This window comes from Miniopterus schreibersii (assembly GCF_964146895.1).
Source record: "Miniopterus schreibersii genome assembly, chromosome: X".
Classification (NCBI taxonomy): Eukaryota; Metazoa; Chordata; class Mammalia; order Chiroptera; family Miniopteridae; genus Miniopterus; species Miniopterus schreibersii.
In genome coordinates this window covers 86,710,463-86,732,834 of record NC_138104.1, presented here as the reverse complement: position 1 = coordinate 86,732,834, position 22,372 = coordinate 86,710,463, and the positions used below count along the sequence as shown (strand labels likewise).

The following is a 22,372-nucleotide window of genomic DNA, read 5'->3' as shown; positions in this document are numbered from 1 at the left end:
GGAAAAGGGGGGACATCTGTAATATTTTCAACAATAAAGATAAATTTTTTTAAAAGGTACATGCAAAATTATAATATGCTGTAATATATGGGAAAACAAACTTTTTATACTACAAATGTCAGAAAAAAGTAAACCAAATGATTTTAGCTGTTAGTCTTCAAACCCTAGTTTGCATATGAGTGATTCACAGAGAGCAGGGTTACTCTCCCTTTCAAGAGGAGATAGCAGAATCTCTGAAAGACACGTTCACTTTTAATATTAACCAGAGGAGCTTGTCCTTTTACAGTGATAAAGATTTTAAGGACAATTCTACATGTGATGTAAGTAGACAAACGCCTCCCAAATGGGCAAAATAAAATCTACACTCTAGCTTTGCCAACTGAGCGCGTGCATATCTATTAAGATTCAACTTCAGAACTCCAAATATGTGTTGTGAATATTACTGTGTCAGTATTGTACAGAGTGAAACCAAGGAAGTTTAATTAATAGATGTTTTTCAATGAGGAAAAAGGAAAAGACCACAAGGTGTTTATCTGCTTGTCTGTTTGTGTTTTGAAGATGGGTCTACAGCATGGAGCATGCTTCCCAAAGAGAAATATTTTCATGAAATTCTGCTATGGAAGTTGGTAGCATTTAATAAAAAAGTCTTCTCATTTCCCATACTGCGGCCCATGACCTTCCCCCAAAATATTCCAATACGAACCGACTGCCTTGGTAACAGAACCCAAATCTCCTAGGACTACAGAAGGACTTAGTGAGAAAGAAAACTGTTGCCTCCCTCTGAATCCAATCAAAACTTGAATGTACTGTATAAAAATAAACCAAGGTCATCATTATTTCTTCTCATTGTGATTTGGCTTGCCTTCAAATTACATACCCTGTATATCTGAAATAACTACACCGCCTCCATTAACTGAGTTTGACATCACTTTAATCAATGTATCTTTTCAGAATGAAAGGCAGAAATGTCAAATTCCTAACATTATAAATTCTTTAAACTCTAATCTGCATTAAATAACAGTCTGTCTTTGAGAAATAATATATAATTTAAAGAAATATAACTGGCATTAATTTTATTTTAAAATGTAACTTGGAAAGATTCAACCAAAACAAATCTTTTCATATAGAGGTGATTTCCCATGAAACTTTTAATGCTTAAGCCCTGAGGCTCTTATGTTTTGTTAGACAGAGGACATACATTAATTTTATTTGTCAATTTCTTAAAAATGATGTGTGTTTAAAATAGAAAGTAAATAAATGAACAGAAAATGATCTTTAAAGAAGGTTAATTTCCAATTAATTTTCAACATCTCTTAAGTAATAGCATTCTGTGATTTAAATGTGTATGTATGTGTTTCTATAAACATATATACTCACACCAAAATACCATGTGTTTTTTTGGTATTTGCAATAGAAGAAAGGATAGTTTAATGAAAAAAATGATAAATCATTTTAATAAGTTAGGTAAATATTACAATAGAAGGTGGGAAGGGAAGGAGAGTTTGGGAACTAACTCTGTTTTATTCTTGTGATAAAGCCATGATAAAAGGTAATAAAATGGAATTAAAAAAAAACACCTGACTTTTCCAAGACAACAAAGATTATAATCTCTTTTATTAAACCGCACAAGTGGTTAAGAACTTGACAATTTGTTTCACATGTAGGAAATGACTTAGGCTACAAGGATTTCAAATGAATACTTCAGGACTAAAGAAGAGGCTGTATTAATATTAATATATCTGTCCAAATTATAAATTAATGTTTCATTTACGTCTAGCTGGAGTAGTGACAAACACCTTCCTTTTCTTAAATAACATAAATTTGCATAAAACATTCATAGTCTTTTCTTAAGTTTAGAGTAACTGCTACATGACATTCTATTGTATTTTCCATAATATTATGCCATGTAAGAGACGAAGAAAGCTTACTAAATTTAAAAGTATATTATCTATTTAGATCAGCAAGCAATATCTTTTTCAGAGTTAAGATGCCCTTAAAAGACCTTGCAAATGAAATTCTGAAAGATGATTTCATTAGATCTCAAGATAATTTGCATCATTTAAAAAATCTGAATGAAATGTATATTTGCAATAAATTATTTGAATGGTTCTTTGCAATGCAATATTTTAGTAATTCTAAAAGTAAACAATTCTTGTGTTAATACAATGATCCTCTCTATTAATTGGTAACTATTTTGATTAAATACAAACCAAATGTATATTTTTAAGGTTTTCAAACTAAGGCAATTGTAAAAACTGGACTCAAATGTCACAGTCAGAACAGTATGTTGTGAACCAGCAAAAGTGAATGTATAAAAATACACTGTGAACATACTCATTTTCTTTTAACAAACCCACTGACATGGGGCATAAGTGTTACCTGATACTTTTAAAATGTACTATGATCAAGTTCTACAGGGCTTATCTCAAAAAAGGTAAGTTTCCTCAAATTCTAATTAAGAATTTAAAGTTATTTGAATACCTATTTGAATACCTTTGACAGAGAGCTGATTTGCCTCGCTTCATTCCAGAATCACATCTCTGCTAGTCTTTCTAAATTTGTCTACGCACTGGTTTATGGTTTTAATTTTTTAGATATATCGATTGCTAGATCGATCAATATGTATGTGTATTGCAAAGCATAGATGCTATTGTATTTTTGTAGTATTAGTAAATGCAATAGATTTTCTATCAGAAAGCAATTCTGATGCTCACCAGTAAATTTATAAAATAAGGAAATTATACATATATATATGTATTTTACTATAAAATCTGGTAGCGTCTAATAGGAGTCAGTCAATGTACAATGTTAATTTTTTTCCACACATTTTTCTCAGGACAAAACTTGTGCTGTCACTCTTTCTCCAGAAGTTTTGCAGAGTTACTCATTTGGAGAGATCTACTTTTTCTATTCTTAATTATAGACATTGCCCTCATATCTATTTCAGAATGACTGCAATACACAAGTCAAAGGCAGGAAAAGAAAGATAATCTCCATCCATCTCTTGGGGACACACTGTGCTCCTCATACATTATTTTTATATATTATTTTTAATGTTGTGTCACAGGCAATTTGTGAAGTTTTCATTAGTCACCATGACTTCTTAAAATAAACAAAATAGTTGTACTTGATAATAAAAGCCAAACTCAAAGCTTTACTGAAAAGCTAGGTCATCAGAGACATGAAACAACACCGTGACTTTACTGTGAAATATGATTAGAAGTCCCTCATGTTTTTATGTTGTTTTCTCAACAGAAATGTCTGATCAGTTGCCAGCATAGATCATATCCTATTTTGAAAGAATTTTCATGATATGCTACAGATAAGAACATTCAAAATATCAAATGTAATATGAGAAAGGAACTTTCAAATTAAATATTTATCAGTACTTTCCCCAACCTCCATTTATCCATCACAATTATTTAATTTTTTTGTTTTTCCCCATGAGATGCCGGATAAAATTTTTCTAACCCTGAGGCCCCCACACATCCCTCCCATACTCATTGAGAATACCTGTCAGGTCACTATCCCACATGCTGCCATTTCTAAATAATCAGGAGAAGAACTCAGATACACAAACGATTTCACAGCAATTAAAATGGTTTGTTACCAATAGTCCAGGCCAGTTCTGCATATTCTATTACTTTAGCGGTTTCTTAAATAGGAAAGATGCCTTTGATTATATTTGCAAAGACAAAAGTTTAAACTCTGCCTTACTGCTACTGAAAAGTTTTTGCAGTGAGAAACATATACACCTGCCCATACACGTGTGCACACTATATATAAGATGACATTTACAAACTACTTATAATAATTTTAAATCAATCTGCTTAATCAGTGAGCTTGCTACAAATGAAAAGTTAAGCCACTGTAAAAAACACACACTATTTTTAGTTATTTGTACTTACAACAGTCGTCTACGTCTTCCCACCAAAGCATTTGGAAAGCAGAAAGGATAGATCAAGGCAGCGATTAAAATCTTGGTAAAATTTCTCCCAACTTTACTGCTCCAGTAGGTTTAGCAATGATGAGAAATGAATCAAGTTCAGCAGCAGCCTTTCAAAAGGAGCACTTTGGGGTTTCCTATTTGCTTTTCTCTGAAGCTAATTGCCTCCAAGATCTGAGTCCTGTAAGGGGAAAGTGAGTGATCCCAACACTGAGTGAGTCAACACAGTAACTGATGCCAGGATTCTGTAGAGGCCCCTGGATATTTCGAATTCCAGGACCTGCGCAGAAGCAAGTGACCCGCCTTTTCTCTCAAGTTGGTTTCCCATAATAGGACTGCCCATGGCCACTACATATAAGGCTGTGCTTCCAGCATGGCAAGTCCTGTGAATTCAAATAATGTCCAACTGCGTTCTGATGAAAATCCTAACCAGGAAAGCATAGTGGACAGAATACTTGCTCGCAAAGCCTTCCAAACACAAAACCTCTTTAGCACAAAACTGTCACAATACTTTCTGTAACTTCTGTGCACATTTCTAAAATAAAAGAGCAAAAACATCCTGATCCAGAATAGACTTTTAAATGCCTTTTCTTCTTTTACCCGCTCAACAACACTAAATTCAATGAAGAATAATCTATGCATTCATTATGCACCCACTGTCTAACAAACTTAATTTCTACTCTGGGGATCCAATCGAAAGTCATGTGTTGATGATGCCAAAACCCTAAATAAGACAAGCAACAAAGGAATGTGGCAGCTGAGCTGTGAAGGCAGAATGTGTATAGGTCTCTTGGGACCAGGTTCCTGTGAAAATAAAGAGGACTCTTAAAATGGCACAAAAAGTCCTCCTCAGATGCTGAATTTCCATTTTAGTTTACGGTAAGTCTTTTTTTTTTGTAACAGATTATTCTTCCTTAAATTTCTTTGTGACATTTATTCAAACACCATTCTCTTTGACATTGAGATCATGATAAATTATGTAATGGCTCTCAATAGATGCTTTTTTTCTGTATAAAATGAACACAATTGTAATATGTCATTCAACATGTTTGTAAATCACTCTTTGCCACTAGAAGGCTTCTTTATCTACTTTCTTATTTTTATTTTTAATGCAACAGGCAAGCCCAATATTTGTAGAAACATTGGTAACATGTTTTAGAAAGATACTCCTTTTGCAATTATAATAATCTCTGCTGAAATTATTTGTTTGAGTGTTTTTATAGTACCATTTGTTAAAGTGACAGACTCATTTTTCTATGTCAAGCATTCAATTGCTTGGCATAGAAATAAATTATACATAAAAATAGGAAAAACTGACACATTCAGTCAAACTATTATATTTACCTTAATAGTGAATTATACATTCTACAGTTTGGAATATCATCATCATACTACCATTCCCCCCAAAATCCATATGAAATAAAATATAACACCTAATTTTAATTTTAGGTAACTGTATTTAAACTGCTATTATCCTAAATAGACTTAAGATGTTCTTCTTCATACGTTAGACCATTTCCTCTCCTTTGCATAGTTGTCTAAATATGCATATAAGCAGCAATTTTATAAAACAAAGTAAGAAAAATGTCTTAGGATTGACATGGATCCAAGCCCGAATATTAGCATCAGTGTTCTGTGCTTTGAGTGCCGTATGGCCCAGAGTATGAGTTCCTTTAGTCCTTGAACTGTGTTTTCTATAGATATAAACCCACATTTAGTTCAAGGCATCTGTACAGTTTTATCAGTGATTTGTAAACTGTGGTCCATGAAGCATCAGCATCAGCATCACCTAGGAAGTTTTTAGAAATGCAAGTACACATAAGACCCAGAAAATAAGCAACTCTGCAAGTAGGACCCAGTACTTTGTGTTTTACAGGTGATTCTAATGCATGGCCAATTGTGAAAGACCCTGAAGTGCATGTTTCTAAAGACATCTGTGACTCCAAATACAGTGGTACCTCGGTTTTCAAATGTGTTCCGCTCCAGAAGAGCATTCAAGCTCTGAAACATTTGAAAACCGAGGGATCTGCAGCCGACAGCTGGGCCTCAGGATCTTGCCCTCAGCAGAAGCTGCGTGGCATGTTCGACTTCTGAGGCGGGTTCGAAAACCGAAGCATTGCCTTTTGGGTTTATGGCATTGGTAACCCGAAATATTTGTCCACAGAGATGTTGGAAAACCAAGGTACCACTGTATACCAAAAACTTGTCTTTATTAATACCTAAAATACCAAACACTGATAGATCTGAATGCTCTCAGGTCTACAGCGGAGGGCAAAAGTAGACTTACAGTTGTGAGTATGCGAAAGTTTATTCTTGTATTACTATTTATTAATTATTATATTATTTTCCATATGAGCAACTGTAAACCTACTTTTGGCCCACCCTGTGTTATAATCATCTTTCAGTTTCAGTCAATAATTAAAATTTATTTGGCACCTATAATAAATTCTACCTTAAATTAGAATACATATATTTCCCTTATGGTTTTATAATCTCGGTAGGAAGACATGCTTAAGAATGTCTTAAGCATTTTCACTGGAATAAGTGAAAGGTACATAAAATAAAATTTAGCCCAAACACAGTGAATCCTAGTTCAGTTCAGACCTTATCACTGTTTTTCTGTGGTCCTTAGTCACTTACTTCTCACAATAACTATATTGGGTAGGTCTTAAGAGCCACATTATAAAGATGCCTGCTCAAGGAACTTGCTCAAGTTCTCATTGTTAATAACTGGCAAAGGAGGATTTTTAAAAAACTAACATTTTATTTTGAAACAATTATAGAGTCACAAAAAGTTGCAACGATAATATAGAGGGGTCCCTAAACTCTTCACCGAGTTTCCCCCCAACAGTTACATTTATCATAACTATAATGCAATATCAAAACCAGGAAACTGACATTGCTACGTGTTTCGGTCATTTTACCATATGGTAGATTTGTGCAACCACAGCTTCAATCACAATACAGAACCATTCCATCACCGCAATGCTTCTCCTTGTACTATCCCTTTACAGTCACACCAACCACCCTCTTCTATCAGCGGGGCACCCACTAATATGTTCTTCATCACAAAAATTTTGTCATTTCAAGAGTGGTAGATAAACGGAATCATCCAGCATGGGGCCCTCTGAGATTAGCTGTCCTCACTTAGCATAATGTCTTAGAGATCCATTCAAGTTGTTACCTGTATCAATAGCTTGCTTACTTTTATTGAATTTTGGTTTCCAGTAGCTCCCTTCTTGTATATAGAAATACAATTGCTTTTTGTATGCTGCTCATGTATCCTGAGACCTCGGTGAACTCATTATTTCTACGAGTAATTTTGTAGAATCCCTGAGGTGTTTTGTATAGCCCATCATAACATCTGCACATAGGGACAGTTTTAACTCTCCCATCCTGAGTTATGTGCTTTTATTTACTGTTTTTGCAATTCTATGCTGGCTCTAACTTCCAGTACTATAAAAAATAATAGGCATGAAAGTAAAGATCTTTGCCTTGATCCTACTATTAGGAAGAAAGCATTAAAATGATTCACCATTATTATGATGTTAGCTATAGGATTTTTGTAGATGTTCTTTATCAAGTTGAAGAAGTCCTCCTCTACTCCTAGGTTTTCAGGTTTTTGTTTGTTTGTTTGTTTGTTTTGTTTTTAATCATGGATGGGTGTTGAATTTTGTCAAACCATTTTATCTACATCAACTGATAAGATAATGGGATTATTGTTTTTATACCTAGCTAACATGACATCAAATTTCATTAGCATTTTTACCTCTATATCTATGAAGGCTATTGATCTGTAGTTGTTTTTTGTATTGTGCTTGACTGGTTTGGTATCAGCGTACTTCTTGCCTCATTAAATGTGTTTGGAAGTGTTGCCTCCTCTTCTATTTTCTGGACATTGACGGTTCTTTTCCTTAACCATACAAAAAATGTCATGCCACTTCCTTCTGGATTCAGTCATTTCTCATAAGAAATCATGACATTTGATTGCTTTTGCCTGTAGACACAGAGTCCTTTCTCTTTCACTGCTTTTATGATTTTTCTTTATCACTAGTCTTCAGAAGTTTGACTATAATGGGAATGGCATGGATCTCTTTGGGTATATCCTATTTATTCACTTTGCTTCTGGAATCTGTAAGTTTTTGTCATTTGCCAAATTTGGTTATTTTTTAGCCATTATTTCTTTGAGCACTTGTTCAGCAACACTTTCTTTTCTCTCCTTTCAGGACTCTGTTGACAAGCATCATAGATCTTTTATTATAATCACACAGGTAACCTAAGCACTCTTCATGTTTTATCAGTGTATTTTCTTTCTGGATCAGACTAGGTAATTTCTATTCTATCTTTCTATTAACAGATTTTGCACTCTGCCACATCCAATCTGCTGTTGAGACATTCCATTGAATTTTATCTTGATTACTGTATTTTTCAGCTCTAAAATTTCATTTTGTTCTATATGTCTTTATTGCTGAGACTTTCTATTTTTTATTTGCTGCAAGCAAGTTTGTAATCGCTTATTGTACCATTTTTGTTTTGTTTTTTTATGTACTTTTATTGATTTTAGAGAGAGAGGAAGGGAGAGGGAGAGATAGAAACATTAAGGAGAGAAAACATTGATTGCCTGCCTCCTGCATGCCCCTTATTGGTGACTGAGCCTAAAGCCCGGCCATGTGACCTGACTGGGAATAGAACAAGTGACTTCTTGGTTCATGGGTCAAACGCTTAAACACTGAGCCACACTGACGAGGCTGCACCTTTTTTTTTTTAAATTCTCACCCGAGGATATGTTATTATTGATTTTAGAGAGAGATGAAGGGAGAGTGAGGGGAAAGAGAGAGAGAGAGAGGAGAGAGAGAGGGAGATTGTTGTGAGAAATACCGATCAGTTGCCTCGTGTACCTGCCCCAATGAGGGATAGAACCTGCAACCTAGGTATGTGCTCTAACCGTGAATACAACCTGCAACCTTTCCACGTATGGGATGATGCTCCAACTGAGCCACATCAGCCAGGGTCAGCCATTTTTAAAATGATAGCTGCTTTAATACCTTTGGCAGATAATTCACTTGTGTCATTTCGATGGAGATGATTGTAGATTGTCTTTTTTCTTTCAAGTTAAGACTTTCCTTTTTCTTGGTTTGATGAGTGATTTTAAATGGAAAACTGGAAATTTAGGTTTCCCATCAGCCTATGTTGATACCTGAGATCATTTCTCTGTGTGTGTGTGTGTGTGTGTGTGTGTGTGTGTGTCTGCATGTAATTTCTACTGCTTTGACATTATTTTAATTTCCACTAAAAACAGTAAATCAATTTCTGGAAACTGGTGGGTTCATTCTTAAACATTCACAGTTTTTTCCCACTGGACAACAAAAAAGAGCTAAAGTATGGGAAACTGAGAGCACCTCTTAACTCATATTTCCTAGACAATGAAGTCTATGATACCTGTAAAATGATTGATTTCAGAACTTCATACAACATAGCAATGCTTTCTATAGGGCCAAGGCAGAGGACATTTACTAAATATAAGTGAAACTCAAAACTAAGTATACTGATCCTCAACCATTTTAGGAAGTAAATGTGTAGAAATTAGTGAAGGGGTTTAAAGATTTGTGAATAAAACAAAGGTGTCATGAGTTCAAAGAAATTGAATACATTGATGTCAGTGAGCTGAGAATCAGTACCAATGTTTAATAGCTGCATCTCTTATACTATATTAGTTAAGGTCCTGGCAGGAAATAGTCAGACTCAAAAGCATTTAACAGAAAATCATTTGTTGAAATAACTATGAATAGAGATATAGGCAGGGTGATGAGAACAAATAAAGGATGGTGAGTCATCGAAGTAATAGCAAAAGTGGGAACTTGTTTCCACTTCCAGGACTGATGAATCAAGGTGAGGGAGTAATGCTGTTGGAATAGTAACAGACACAAATAGTCACTGCCAGGACATTAGTGAGGTAATCAGGAAGTGGAAAGTAAATACCCCCCCCCCCCCCACACACACACACCAGCCTTCTGATCTCCCTCTGGTGTCACAATTTGCTGAGTGTAAGAGGCCTAGTGATAAAGATGAAAAGCTAAGCTTCCCATATTATTTCACTTATATGTGGAATCTAAAGAATGATATAAATGAACAAAAAAATCAGAAACAGACTCGGACACAGAGAACAGACTGATGGCTGCCAGAGGGGAGGGGGTATGGGGGACTTGGTGAAAAAGACGAAGGGATTAAGAAGTACAAATTGGTAGTCAGAAAATAGTCATGGGGATGTAAAGTACGGCTTAGGAAATATAGTCTATAATATTGTAATAACTATATAAGGTGCCAGGTGGGTACTAGAAATATTTGTAAAAGCATAGAATTGTCTAACCACTATGTTATACACCCAAAAATGATACAAAATAATATTGAATGTAAACTGTAATTGAAAAATATAAATTTAAAAATCTCATAAAACTCAAAAGTAAAACAATAAAAACCCCTCAAAATCCATTAGAAAATGGGCAAAAGACATAGAGAGACATTTCACCAAAGACAATATATAGATGGCAAATAAGTTCATGAAAAATGTTCAACATCATTAGCTCTTAGGGAAATGCAAATTAAAATCACAGTGAGATATAACTATGTACCTATCAGAATGGTTAAGTTAAAAAATTGTGAGATCAAGTGCTGGGAAGAATGTATAGAAGCTGGGTTACTCATTGTTAGTGGGAATGTGAAATGGTACAGTGACTCTGGAAAACATTTTGGCAGCCTTGTGAAAAACTAAACCTGCAAATGCCATATAACCCAGAAATTTCACTCCAGGGCATAGATCCCAAAGCATGAAAATTCTTGGTCATACAAAAACTTGTACAAATAAAGAAATACACTTTTTATACATACAACAAACTAGAGGAATCTCCTCTAGTTTGCTGAGTGAACAAAGCCAATCAATCTTAGAAGGATACATACTGTATAAATCCATTTATAGAACATTCTTGAAATAAAAAAGTATCCAAATGGAGATCAGACTAGTGGTTGCCAGGAGTTAAGGAGCAGGTGGGGGCAGGAAGGAAGAGGGTCTGGCCAAAAGAAAGGCAACATAGGGTTTCCTTATGGTGATGGAAATATTCTGTACCTTGATTGTACTAATGTCAATATCTTGGGGCTGGGTAAAACAATACACAGGATCTCTTTGTATTATTTTCTATGACTCTATATGAATCTATAATTACCTAAAAATAAAAAGTTTACTTTAAAAAAGATGGCAGTCTGGGTTTGGCCCATGGGATCAAATTTTCAGACCCCTTATGTAGGACATTGACATATATGCCCACAAACAATATAAGGGTAAAACTGTAAAGCCCAATGGAGATATGTGGCAACAATGGCATATTTATAATTGTCTTTGCATTTGCTCTTTTTAAAGGCTACTGCGACTAGGTTATATAATAACAGCTAAAAGTTACAATGCTCTAGTTCAAGAAGACATTAAATCTGCAAATAAGAATTCTGGGTATCTTTTAAACTAAATATTCAGAATCTTAGAAAAACATGCTCTAAATGACACTTCGTCATTACCTAATAATCAAAAGCATTTCACAAATATATTTTTTGAAAGCTTAGACCACGTTATTACTGTGCAAGAAAGCGTAAGGAAAATATAAATCTATGCGAATGACATTTAAATTGCAGCTTCAGCAAACTTGTAGGCTCAAATCAAAATCTTTTTCTAATTTCTTTCTTAAAAAGTGTTAAAAAATTCCCCACATGTTACAATACTTATTCTGCTCTTGATATCACCAGTTTTTGTCCATAGCAAAGCTAAGTTTTCTTCCTAGTAGTGTTTTGGGAAGGTTGAGTAGTTCATCCTAAGAAACAAGGGATGAAAGTAATCTTCGTCCGGAGATGGGGGGCCGAAAATTTGAAGACTTTCTTAGTTTTGCATATTTTTCAAACATGTGGCTACATGAAAAGCTTTTCTAGTGTCTGGAGGGTTCTATGAGATGGAGGGGCCCTGACGCTTAGGCTTCATTAGTTTACTGACAAGCCTTCTGGAGAGGAGAGAAGGTTACAGATGACTTGAGTAGGAGATGAAGCTACATGTGCTATTTTCTCTAATACGAGAGAGAGAGAGAGAGAGAGAGAGAGAGAGAGAGAGAGAGAGAGAGAGAGAGAGAGAGAGAGAGAGACGGAGGGAGGGAGGGAGGGAGGGAGGGAGGGAGGGAGGGAGGGAGGGAGGGAGGGAGGGAGGGAGGGAAATTCATTAATTGAGTGGCATTCTATTTTGAAGGTCTTACTACAGAATGCCTAAAAAGAAATGAAAAAGCCCTCACAAATAACGATCGTTTATAATTCGGTTCAAAAATTTTCTTGAGCCCCATAAGCAATATACTTACTCACTGAAGCCTGAAAGTGGAAACCTGTTATGGAAACCACAGAATGTATTTTATTTGACTTTAAATGAGGTTTCAAAAATTGACTGAATTTCGGGGCGGATAAAAAAATGTTCTTATAGTTTTACATCCCAGACTTCCATTCAATTTTTTAAAAGTGTTTAACAATTCTGAAGCCTGGTTACTTGCAAACAGCCTACAGCCTGTATTCTGTTAAACATTATTGCTTAAGTAATCCTCTAATGTGTTGGATTCAATTGATGTCTCGAAAACAAAAGCATGAATATTTCCTCAACCATCTTTTAAAAACTTGACAATTTTATCGTGAAGTTTCAGGGTTAGTGTTATGTTTTAGCTTTATTTGATAATTATTAATTATCTTTAAAGCTGCATGTTTCTCTTAATGTTAGTAAATGAGGTACTTTTTAGGATGTCAAAACTAGGAGGTGACATTTTTAGTTTTTTATTTATTTTTTTTTTTAAAGAGAAACTCTTTTTTCTTTATATATATATCTTTATAGATTTTAGAGAGAGGAAAGGAGAGGGATAGAAACATCAATGATGAGAGAGTCACTGATCGAGCCAACAACCCGGGCATGTGCCCTGACCGGGAATCGAACCTCGATCGCCTGGATCCTAGGTCGATGCTCAGCCGCTGAGCCATGCCGGGCTGGGCTGAGGTGACACTTTTAGAAAGTTGGAAAAGAGAATAAAACTAAAGATACGTATAAATCCTCAATTTAAAAACCAGGGAAGCCCTACCCTGGCTGCGTGGCTCAGTTGGTTGGAGCATCACTCCCTCAGCACAAGGCTGTGGCTTCAAGTCCCGGTCAGGGCACATACCTAGGTTGCGGGTTCCATCCCTGGCCAGGGCGTGTACAGGAGTCAAGCGGTCATTGTTTCTCTCTCACATCAACGTCTCTCTCTCTCTTTGCCCTTTCCTCTCTCTCTAAAAGCAATAAAAACATATCCTCAGGTGAGCATTAAAAAACACACAAACAACCTCCCCCACCCAAAACCAGAAACCTGATAATACAATTGGCTCTTTTTCTTTCTTTTTTATTGAATTTATTGGGGTGACAGTGGTTAATAAAATTATATATGTTTCAGGTAAACAATCCTACGATACATCATCTGTGTATTGTATTGTGCATTTACCACCCCGAGTCAAGTCTCCTGCGATCACCATTCACCCCCCTTTACCCTGATCTACCTCTCCCATCCCCCTTTCTCTCTGCCAATCACCACACTGTTCTTGAAGGGGAGGTTTGCAGAGAAATATTAAATCTGTGGAATGAGACAAGGCAAGGAGGAGCAGTTAAACCCATTAGAAAAGATAAACTGTATTAGGCTCTTGCTCCTACCTTGGAGACTTCATTGTTTCTATTTTCCTTCAGTTATTAACAGGAGAAAAAAATGAAGTCATTTATGGTTAAAACCAAGTGGAGCTGAATTTGAAATGGTTGGGGATGGTCCTGATGTTGACTGAAGTAGGGAACTGTGACTTTTTCTGTCTGCTTCCCACTCCAACCCATTTCCCTCACAGGTAGAACAGATAACTTCACACACATCAGTCCCCATTCCTTCTTCCCAGGCCTTAACGCTGCCACTCGTTTACGTTGTCTATAAACACTAATCGCCCCGTACACTGCTGCTATTATTTCATCTATTAGATAGCCATTAGATCATTAGAAATAAGAAGAGAAAAGATTTTATTTCCCTTTCATTCATTCCTTCTCTAATGCTCTTCTTTACGCACATGCAACTTTCTGACCTACATCATTTTCTTTCTGAAGAACTTATCTTAACATTCCTCGCACGGCAGCTCTATTGGCAAGTGCTTGCTTGTCTGATAAAGTATTTCTCCTTCACTTTTGAAGGATAATTTCACTGCTACAAAATTCTAGGTTGGTGGGGTATTTTTTTCCAACACTTTAAATAATTCATTCCATTCTTCCCGCTGCACGGCCCAGCCCGATTGACGCCCTTCTTTGTTCTGCTCTGTGCCTGCGGGGCAGGTCCCCACAGATTGCAATTTCTCAGCTCCCTTGCAGACCTGTCTCAGCTGATTTTGGTCGATGGGAGACACAGCCATCAGACAAAAGGCAGGGAGACAGAGGAGGGTCTGGGGCACTTCTGCCCTGGCTCGCCTGCATTTTCTTTGGGTCTTACTTCTCACAATGGCAGCTTATAACCTTCCCTCTCCTGCTAGGAATCCCCTGCTGCATTGCTCCGTCTCTTACTGAACTTAGAAAATGTTGCTTCCTTCACCTGATTCTTCACACTTGGGAAGGAGATGTGGGACAACTTCTACTGCCCCATCGCCCTTTTTGCTTCCTTTATACCTATGCCCGCCTCTGAAAGGAGTCCCTTTATTTCAATTTATTGAACCATGGGTGTCAGATTCTCTCTCTTGCCAGGGTCATGGCTGATACAGGGAGATCCAAAAAGATCAATAGCTTCTATGAGTTTTTCTTTGTTCAGTTGTTGCTTTCAGTTTTATATCCCACATCTGAGTGCAATCGTGTGGTTTTTGACTTTTTCTGTCTGACTTACTTAGCGTAGCACGATATTCTCAAGATCCCATAGACACAGACAACAGAATGGGGGTTACCAGAGGGAAGGGGGATTGAGGGGTAGAAAGGGGTAAAGGGGAGATAAATAGTGACGGAAGGAGATCTGACTTTGGATGGTGAGCACACAATGCAATATTCAGATGAGGTACCATAGAATTATTACACTTGAAACCTATATAATCTTATTAACCAATGCCACCCCAATAAATTTAACTAAAAAATCAATAGCTTCTCCATTTGAAGCAATAAAGTATAGATGAAAATAGATGGGATTCATAGTTACTTTTAAAAAGTATGCTTCTGAGTATATAAACAATTGCTACATTTTTCATGGCTGTATCAGTGGCTTGAGTATAAAATTCTTATTAGAATTTGAAATTAAAGTTTAGCACCTCCTTACTGATTTGCATATGCAGTTTTCACTCACGAAATAAGGGCGAAGCAATGTGGACTATCTTGGCATTTGGACCAGGAATCATATAACAATTCACTTGGTGACAATGTACTCAACTCAGTGATAAAACTCCTAAAATTGAGCACACCACTCTGCAAGAACACGATTACTGAGAGACTTCATTACAATGCTGCAAATATCAATGAAGTATAAAGCTGCCTGATTACAAACTGTCTCATTTTTTCTGGCCTCTGTGCCCCTAAGCTAGTCCATAAACTAGCACATTTCCCCATTTACTTAACTAAAGAGATGCTTTAGAAAGAAAACTTAAGAAACATATGCCTTTACAGAAGGTGAACCAGTTTAACAGATATGCACATCACTGTGGGGAGGAGAGGCAAAAACGGCCAAAATTTTTTTCTCACCTCAGTAAAGTTGGAAACTTTATATAAATATCTTAGCTATCACGCCTGTCCCTTCCCCAGCCCCTCAAGTTTACTACCTGTGAAGCTGTATTAATCTGAATGTTTTAAGGTCAGCTAAATGATTGAATTAGTGGGGAAAATAACTCAGACTCTTCTCAATTTATGTAAAATAATGCCTTTAGGGTTTTTAACTACTTAAGTATTCATTCCTTGTTCACTTTTAAATTTAGCACATTTGGCTCTTTCTAATTAATTTGTTGTCTGTTTTTTGATACAAGTATTATTGGTTTATATTGGAATATAAGCAAGGACTAGTGTTCATTTTACACCATATATCATAAAACTGTAGGCTAAATAAGAGTAATTAAGAAAACACACTGATGCATGACTTTAATGTAATTAAAAAGATGTTTTGCATTTATGAAAAATTACAGTTTTCTACCAGTTCCTCTATAAACAATTATAACCTTATCATTTAAATTATTTCAACATCATACACATATTTAGCTATAGTCATTTAAAATTTTAAAAAGTGCTTCCCTTTCAAAACTACAATTTTGGACCAATGTGAAGCACTGTAAAAAAGCACAGCATGATGAAAGAAATCAAAGATCTTATAAGCAAAGAGATATATTGTGTTAATGGATTGGAAGACTCAGCATGGTAAAGATGTCAACTCTATCCAAATTGACAATGTAGCTTTAATGCAATTCTTACCAAAATAACAGCAAGCTATTTTTTGTAAACATAAACAAGCTATTCTATAAGCCCTATAATAGCTAAAATAATCTTGACAGAGAAGACTAAAGTGAGAGGAATCATACCCCCAATATTAAAACTTACTATATAATTATAGTAATCAAGACAGTGTGGAAATGGTGGAGGGAGAGGGTTATAGATCAGTGCAATAGAACAGGGGACCCAGAAACACACCCACACAAAGATGCCCAGTGATTTTTTAAATAGTTGTAAAAGCAATTCAATGAAGGAATGATAGTCTTTTCAAGATATGGCACTGGAGCAAGTGGACACTTACCTCAGTAAAGAAAAGCAGGGAGAATCAACTTAAGCCTTACACTTTATGCAAAATTAACTCAAATGTGAAATATAAAACAAGACATCTTTTGGAAATAAGCGTGGGAGATAATATTTGTGTCTCAAACAAAGACTTCCGTACTTGACACATAAAGTGCAATCCATAACCAGAAAATAGAGTAACTGGACTTCACCAAATTTTAAAATGTTTTGTTGTGCAAAAGAACCTGTTAAGAAGATGAAATACAAGACACAGACTGGGGGAACATGATTTCATATCACTTGTATGGGCAAGGACTAGTATCTAGAATAAATAAATAACTCATAAAAGTAAAAAGTAGAAAATTCAATTAGAAAATAGGCAAAAGACAAAGATATATTTTACTGAAGTGTATATACAGATGACAAATAAATACATAAAATATTCATCATTACAAGCCATTAGGAAAATGCAAATTAAAACCACAGTGAGATAAAACTACGTTTCTATCAGATTGGTTAAAATAGAAAACAGTGAAAACACCAAATGCTGGCATGGATGTGGAGAAACTAGATCACACATAACACTGCGGGTGAGAATGCAGAATGTTGTAGCAACTCCGGAAAATAGCTAAGCAGTTTTTAAAAACACAAACAAGCAACTGACAAAAGAAAGTATGAAACCACCATATGACCCAGAAATTGCACTTCTGGGCATTTATCCCAGAGAAATGAAAACTTATGTCCGCACAAAAGCCTGCACGTGATTGTTTATAACAGTTTTATTGGTAATAGCTCCAAACTGCAAACAACCAAAATGTCTTTCAGTTGGGGAATGGTTTATTAAACTGTGGGATATTGTAACTACAAATAAATCAGCAATATGTTTTAGCAATATAAAGTAAACTATTTGCTACATGCAACAACTTAGATGAATCTCAAGGGAATTATGCTGCATGAACAAAATAATTTTGAAGTATTAAATTCTGTATTATTCCATTTGTATATTTTTTTAAAAAGATTTTTAAAGTTGATTTTTAGAGAGAGAATAGGGAAAAGGGGGAGAGAGAAACATTGATGTGAGAGTTAAACATCAATCAGCTGCCTCCTGCATGCCCCCTACTGGGGACCAAGCCTACAACCCAGGCATATGTCCTGACCAGGAGTTGAACAGGCAACCTTTTGGTGCAGAGAATGAAGCCCAACCAACTGTGCCACAATGGCCAGGGCCATTTGTATATTTTTTGAAATTATAGAATTATAGACATGAAATACAGATTGTTTTCATGGGTTAGATTGTTTTCATGGGTTAGTAAGGGGATATGGTGGAGTGGGTGTTGTTATAAATAGGCAATAGAAGGAATCCTTGGTCATGCAAATTATCTAAATTTAGGCTCTAGTGGTGGATGCACTACCCTACATGTGTAAAATTGCACTGAACTAAACATACATACACACAAACAAGTAAGAGAAAAGGTTGGGACAGCTGAATAGAATAGGTTTGTGGTATCAATGTCAATATCCTGGTTGTGATGTTATAATTTGCAAAATATTACCCTTGAAGGTAACGGGGTAAAAGTTACACATTATCTGTCTGTGTTGTTATTAATTTTTATGACTGCCCCTAATTCTACAATGATCTCAATATACAATGTTAAAAAGAAAACTTGCACAAGCTCACTCAGCTTGTGTCAGAGCTGGGACTCAAACACAAGTGAGTGGCCCTCACAGGTTCTGTATGCAGGAAGGTGGACTATGATAGGACTATAGGCGCAATTTAGCCACTATCCACATAATTTCCTAAATTCTAGGCTTCCATCAGGTTTTAAAGGCACCATTGATTGAGAAACAGCTTTGGGAAGAAACACTGATCCTATGGTCTTGTTAAATTGTCTGAGAATGTAATGGTCGTGATGACGCAGCCTACCTCTGCCACTGAATAGGTGTTGTGTGTGTGTAAACGTATATGGGTGTTTGGGATACTTTAGAGAAGTAACCTTTCCATGCCTCAGTTTCCTAATCCGCTCAGTGGGGGATAATAACTACCTGTCTCATAGAGTTAAAAGTGGATTAATACTCTTCATGCACTTAGAATAGCCCCTGGAACATAGTAAAGTGTATGTGTTAGCTAGTAATAGTATTACTATTATTATTATTGTACATTCTGTTTTCAGAAATTATAAAATATGAAAAATACACTTTTTAAAAGCAAGGGAATAAAAGCATTGACATGATTCAATGACCACTAGTCTAGATTGTGTATGTTGTTTTATAATTTTATCATTTATATGAACTAAGCATTAGCCACCTCCACCACCGCAAGAGTTACCTTTTGCTAAAATCCTGGGAAAATAGTATTTGTCTCACATTTACTCCTAAGTCAGAAGTTCACTGGTAGCCGCTTTTCTGGGTTGGGTTCCTCCCTGGCCACTCTCAGTAATTCCTTCTTGCAGACCACCGCTCAGTGTCCGGCTAATCACCACATGGAGCCCCTGGACAATGGCCCTTCCGAGTGCATTGCAGCTCTACTGCCTGGGCCTCAGCTCCAAGCTGAGTGTGGAGGAAGCCTTACTGCTCACCTTGTGTTCCTCCAACTCCTTTACACAGAGTTCTCTAGGAATATTGAACTTTACTCGAGGGCTGGGGGTGGAGATAACTAAAAAGAATTATAATGCGGGAGGAATGCACAACTGTACACTAAAGGTGGCTTTTCCTTTGAGTTGTGCAACAGAAAAGCATGAGAGAATTGTACCCTACACAGGAGTCCTTTGCGGGCACTCCAGTTCCTAGGCTTGCTCTTCCCTGTTGAAGGCTGTGATCATCCCTTCTAGAAGGCCTCCATTTTCAAGGTAGCAATTACTATTTTCCTGTAGGGAAATTCTACCCCCAAATAGCAAACTTTTAGCATTTACTATGGTAAAGTACTGATTTAAGCACTGTATCAGTATTAACCACTATATTTCATTGATTCTGAGATGGCACATTTCATGTTTTAATATTTCTAGATCCAAATTATATCTTAAAATCATTGGTGTATACAGTTTAGAGTATAATTTAAATTTTCTTTTGTATAAAAAAATAATGGTCTATCTTAAAATCAATGCTTTCTTAGATTCAATAAAATATGGCAATGTAATCCTCACAACAATTCCATCAGGTAGGGAGTTATTTTTACCAACAATTTACAAAGGACAAAACTGAGGCTCAGAGAGGTTACACAGGTAGAAATGTCAAGGTTGCTCAGGGACACAAAGCTAGTAAATGGTAGATTTGAACCCAGGCAGTTGATGCAAGAGCCTGTACCCTTAGCATGTGATCTGCTCCTCCTGGATTTACAAATCTCCCCCATCCTCATTTATTATTAAAGAAGGTCCAGTTTGATTCACACTGAGGAAGACAGACATTTTCCAAAGTTGTGCAAAGCTGCCCATTTGGTCTTGCCAACTTATATTATTAAGCAAAGCAAGTGCCAATATTTTGTTTCTCTTTCCCCCTTTCAGACTATGCTTGGGGGTACTCCAGAGGCATAAAAATTGGGCCCTTTACAGAGCCACCTACCATAAGGGTGGCAACTCTTTTGTCACACAAAGAGCTGGCAGAGGCTTCCTTATGTGGAAGCCAGATGAAACTCCAGGACAAGACAATCTCCTGTGATTTCTAACAATGGCTGAGTGACCATTGAGCATTTTTCTGTCCTAGCAAAAACCCAGGATGGTGAGGACAGGAACGATTATTTCCTTCCTGTTACATATATTTGTGATATTAGTGAATGAGTCCTATCCACGAAAAGTGTATATTTCATCAATTCATTCCTCATCGATCTGTGATAGAAAGAAGGTAGTTTGATACAAGAAGCAGTGTTTAAATGTCTCTCAACCTGTTCATGCATCAAGTAAATAAAATGCCAGAATACTTCAAAGTGAGGGTAAGCGATGTGAGGCTCATTACCAAAATTTGAGGGAAACAGTTGTACAATATGAAATAATTTATAATTTTCAGAGCAGTCTAATCTAAGAATTTCCAAAGGCTACAAAAATGTGCAATTGGTCTCTGTTTTGCTACACAGACCTTTGGGAAATAAGATTTTCTTACCTCTGGGCAATAACAGTCAAATATAGGACTAAACTAAATACTTCACCGACATGAGGAATAGGGCACTTTGTTTTGGATATGACGTGGGCATAGGTATTTATAAAAGAAGACCATCTCACTGTTCTCATTTCTAAATATTTTGTGACATGTGTCATATTCTGTATAGAAGTTTAAATATATATTGCTTTATCTTGATATATTTTTTACTTTTTGTCAGTTAAAGTGATTTAATTTCTCTATGTAAAAATTCAGTAACAGCATAAATCAGCATGTGAATCTTACACACACACACACACACACACACACACACGCAAGCACAGCATGGTATCTATAATTGGCCTAGAGAGTTCTTTAAAACTAAACATAATAGTTACCAAAAGAAATTCATAGTTTGAATTGAGTTCAAATTAACCTGCCAGCCAGTTCCAAATGAATTTCCATTCCTATAATGTGAAAATTGTCCCATGACAAAACTTTCAGCAGGAACAAATTCATTCCTTCTTGAGTCTATCATTTTGCAAAGGGCCATGGTGTGTCACTTGGAAACGGATCTAAATTAGAATTTTTCCTAAAACCCACATCCACGTGTATGAAATACAGAATTTAAAAGGGCACTGCTGTCCAAACCCATCAAATTGTATACATTAAATATGTGCAGTTTTTTAAAATATAAATTACACCTCAATAAAGCTGTTTAAAAGGGGGGGAACCAATGAAATCATTTTAAGGTCTGTACTCTCTTGAATCCATACATTTTATATCTTTGAAGACAAGGCTCTCTTTGCTTTGTTCTAGTTCACATGTATGCTCTGCCATTGAAGATGCTCTAGATTAGGAAAAAAAAGTGTGTGTTTATTCATATCTATCTATCTATCTATCTATCTATCTATCTATCTATCTATCTATCTATCATCTATCTATCAATCATCTATCTATCTAATCTATCATCTCTCTATCATCTCTCTATTATCTATCATCTATCTATCTATATATCTATCATCTATCATCATCTATCTCTATCTATCTATCTATCTATCATCTATCTATCATCTATCTATCATCTATCATCTATCTATCTATCATCTATCTATCTATCTATCTATCTATCTATCTATCTATCTATCTATCATCTATCTATCTATCTATCTATCATCTATCTATCTATCTATCTATCTATCTATCTATCTATCTATCTATCTATCTATATCTATCATCTATCTATCTATCTATCTATCTATCTATCTATCTATCTATCTATCTATCTATCTATCATCTATCTATCTGTATCATCTATCTATCATCTATTTATCATCTGTCTATAATCACCTATCATCAATGTCATACAAGCAAACCAGGAAGTGTGTAGAAGGTACCTGGTATTTTAGTATAGCATGGTGGTGGTGGTACGTTTTAGAGGCTCTTGTGGTTTAATAGATCCCTTGCATTTTGCTGGTAAGGAAACTGAGATTCACTGAGTTAAGACATCTGCCCAAAGTTAGAACTGAGATTTTTGAATCCTGTTATGTTCAACTTACTCTATGCTTTTC

At 35.9% G+C, this 22,372-nt stretch overlaps 1 protein-coding gene across 3 annotated transcripts in view; it reads right to left on the bottom strand.

The window, feature by feature from the left end:
* The window catches only part of DMD (dystrophin), a gene marked incomplete at its 3' end in the record, with an annotated part of 1,946,774 nt that overhangs the window by 1,825,556 nt on the left and 98,846 nt on the right, over positions 1-22,372 (bottom strand). For 2 of the 3 annotated variants that reach the window (XM_081125528.1, XM_081125524.1), the window contains exon 1: positions 3,909-4,182. The exons of the other annotated variant lie outside the window; for it this stretch is intronic. In XM_081125528.1, the coding sequence (XP_080981654.1) occupies positions 3,909-3,939 (31 nt within the window). In that variant the 5' untranslated portion in view covers positions 3,940-4,182. Of the gene's footprint in view, positions 1-3,908; positions 4,183-22,372 lie in introns of those variants that run through there. 3 annotated transcript variants of the gene reach the window in all.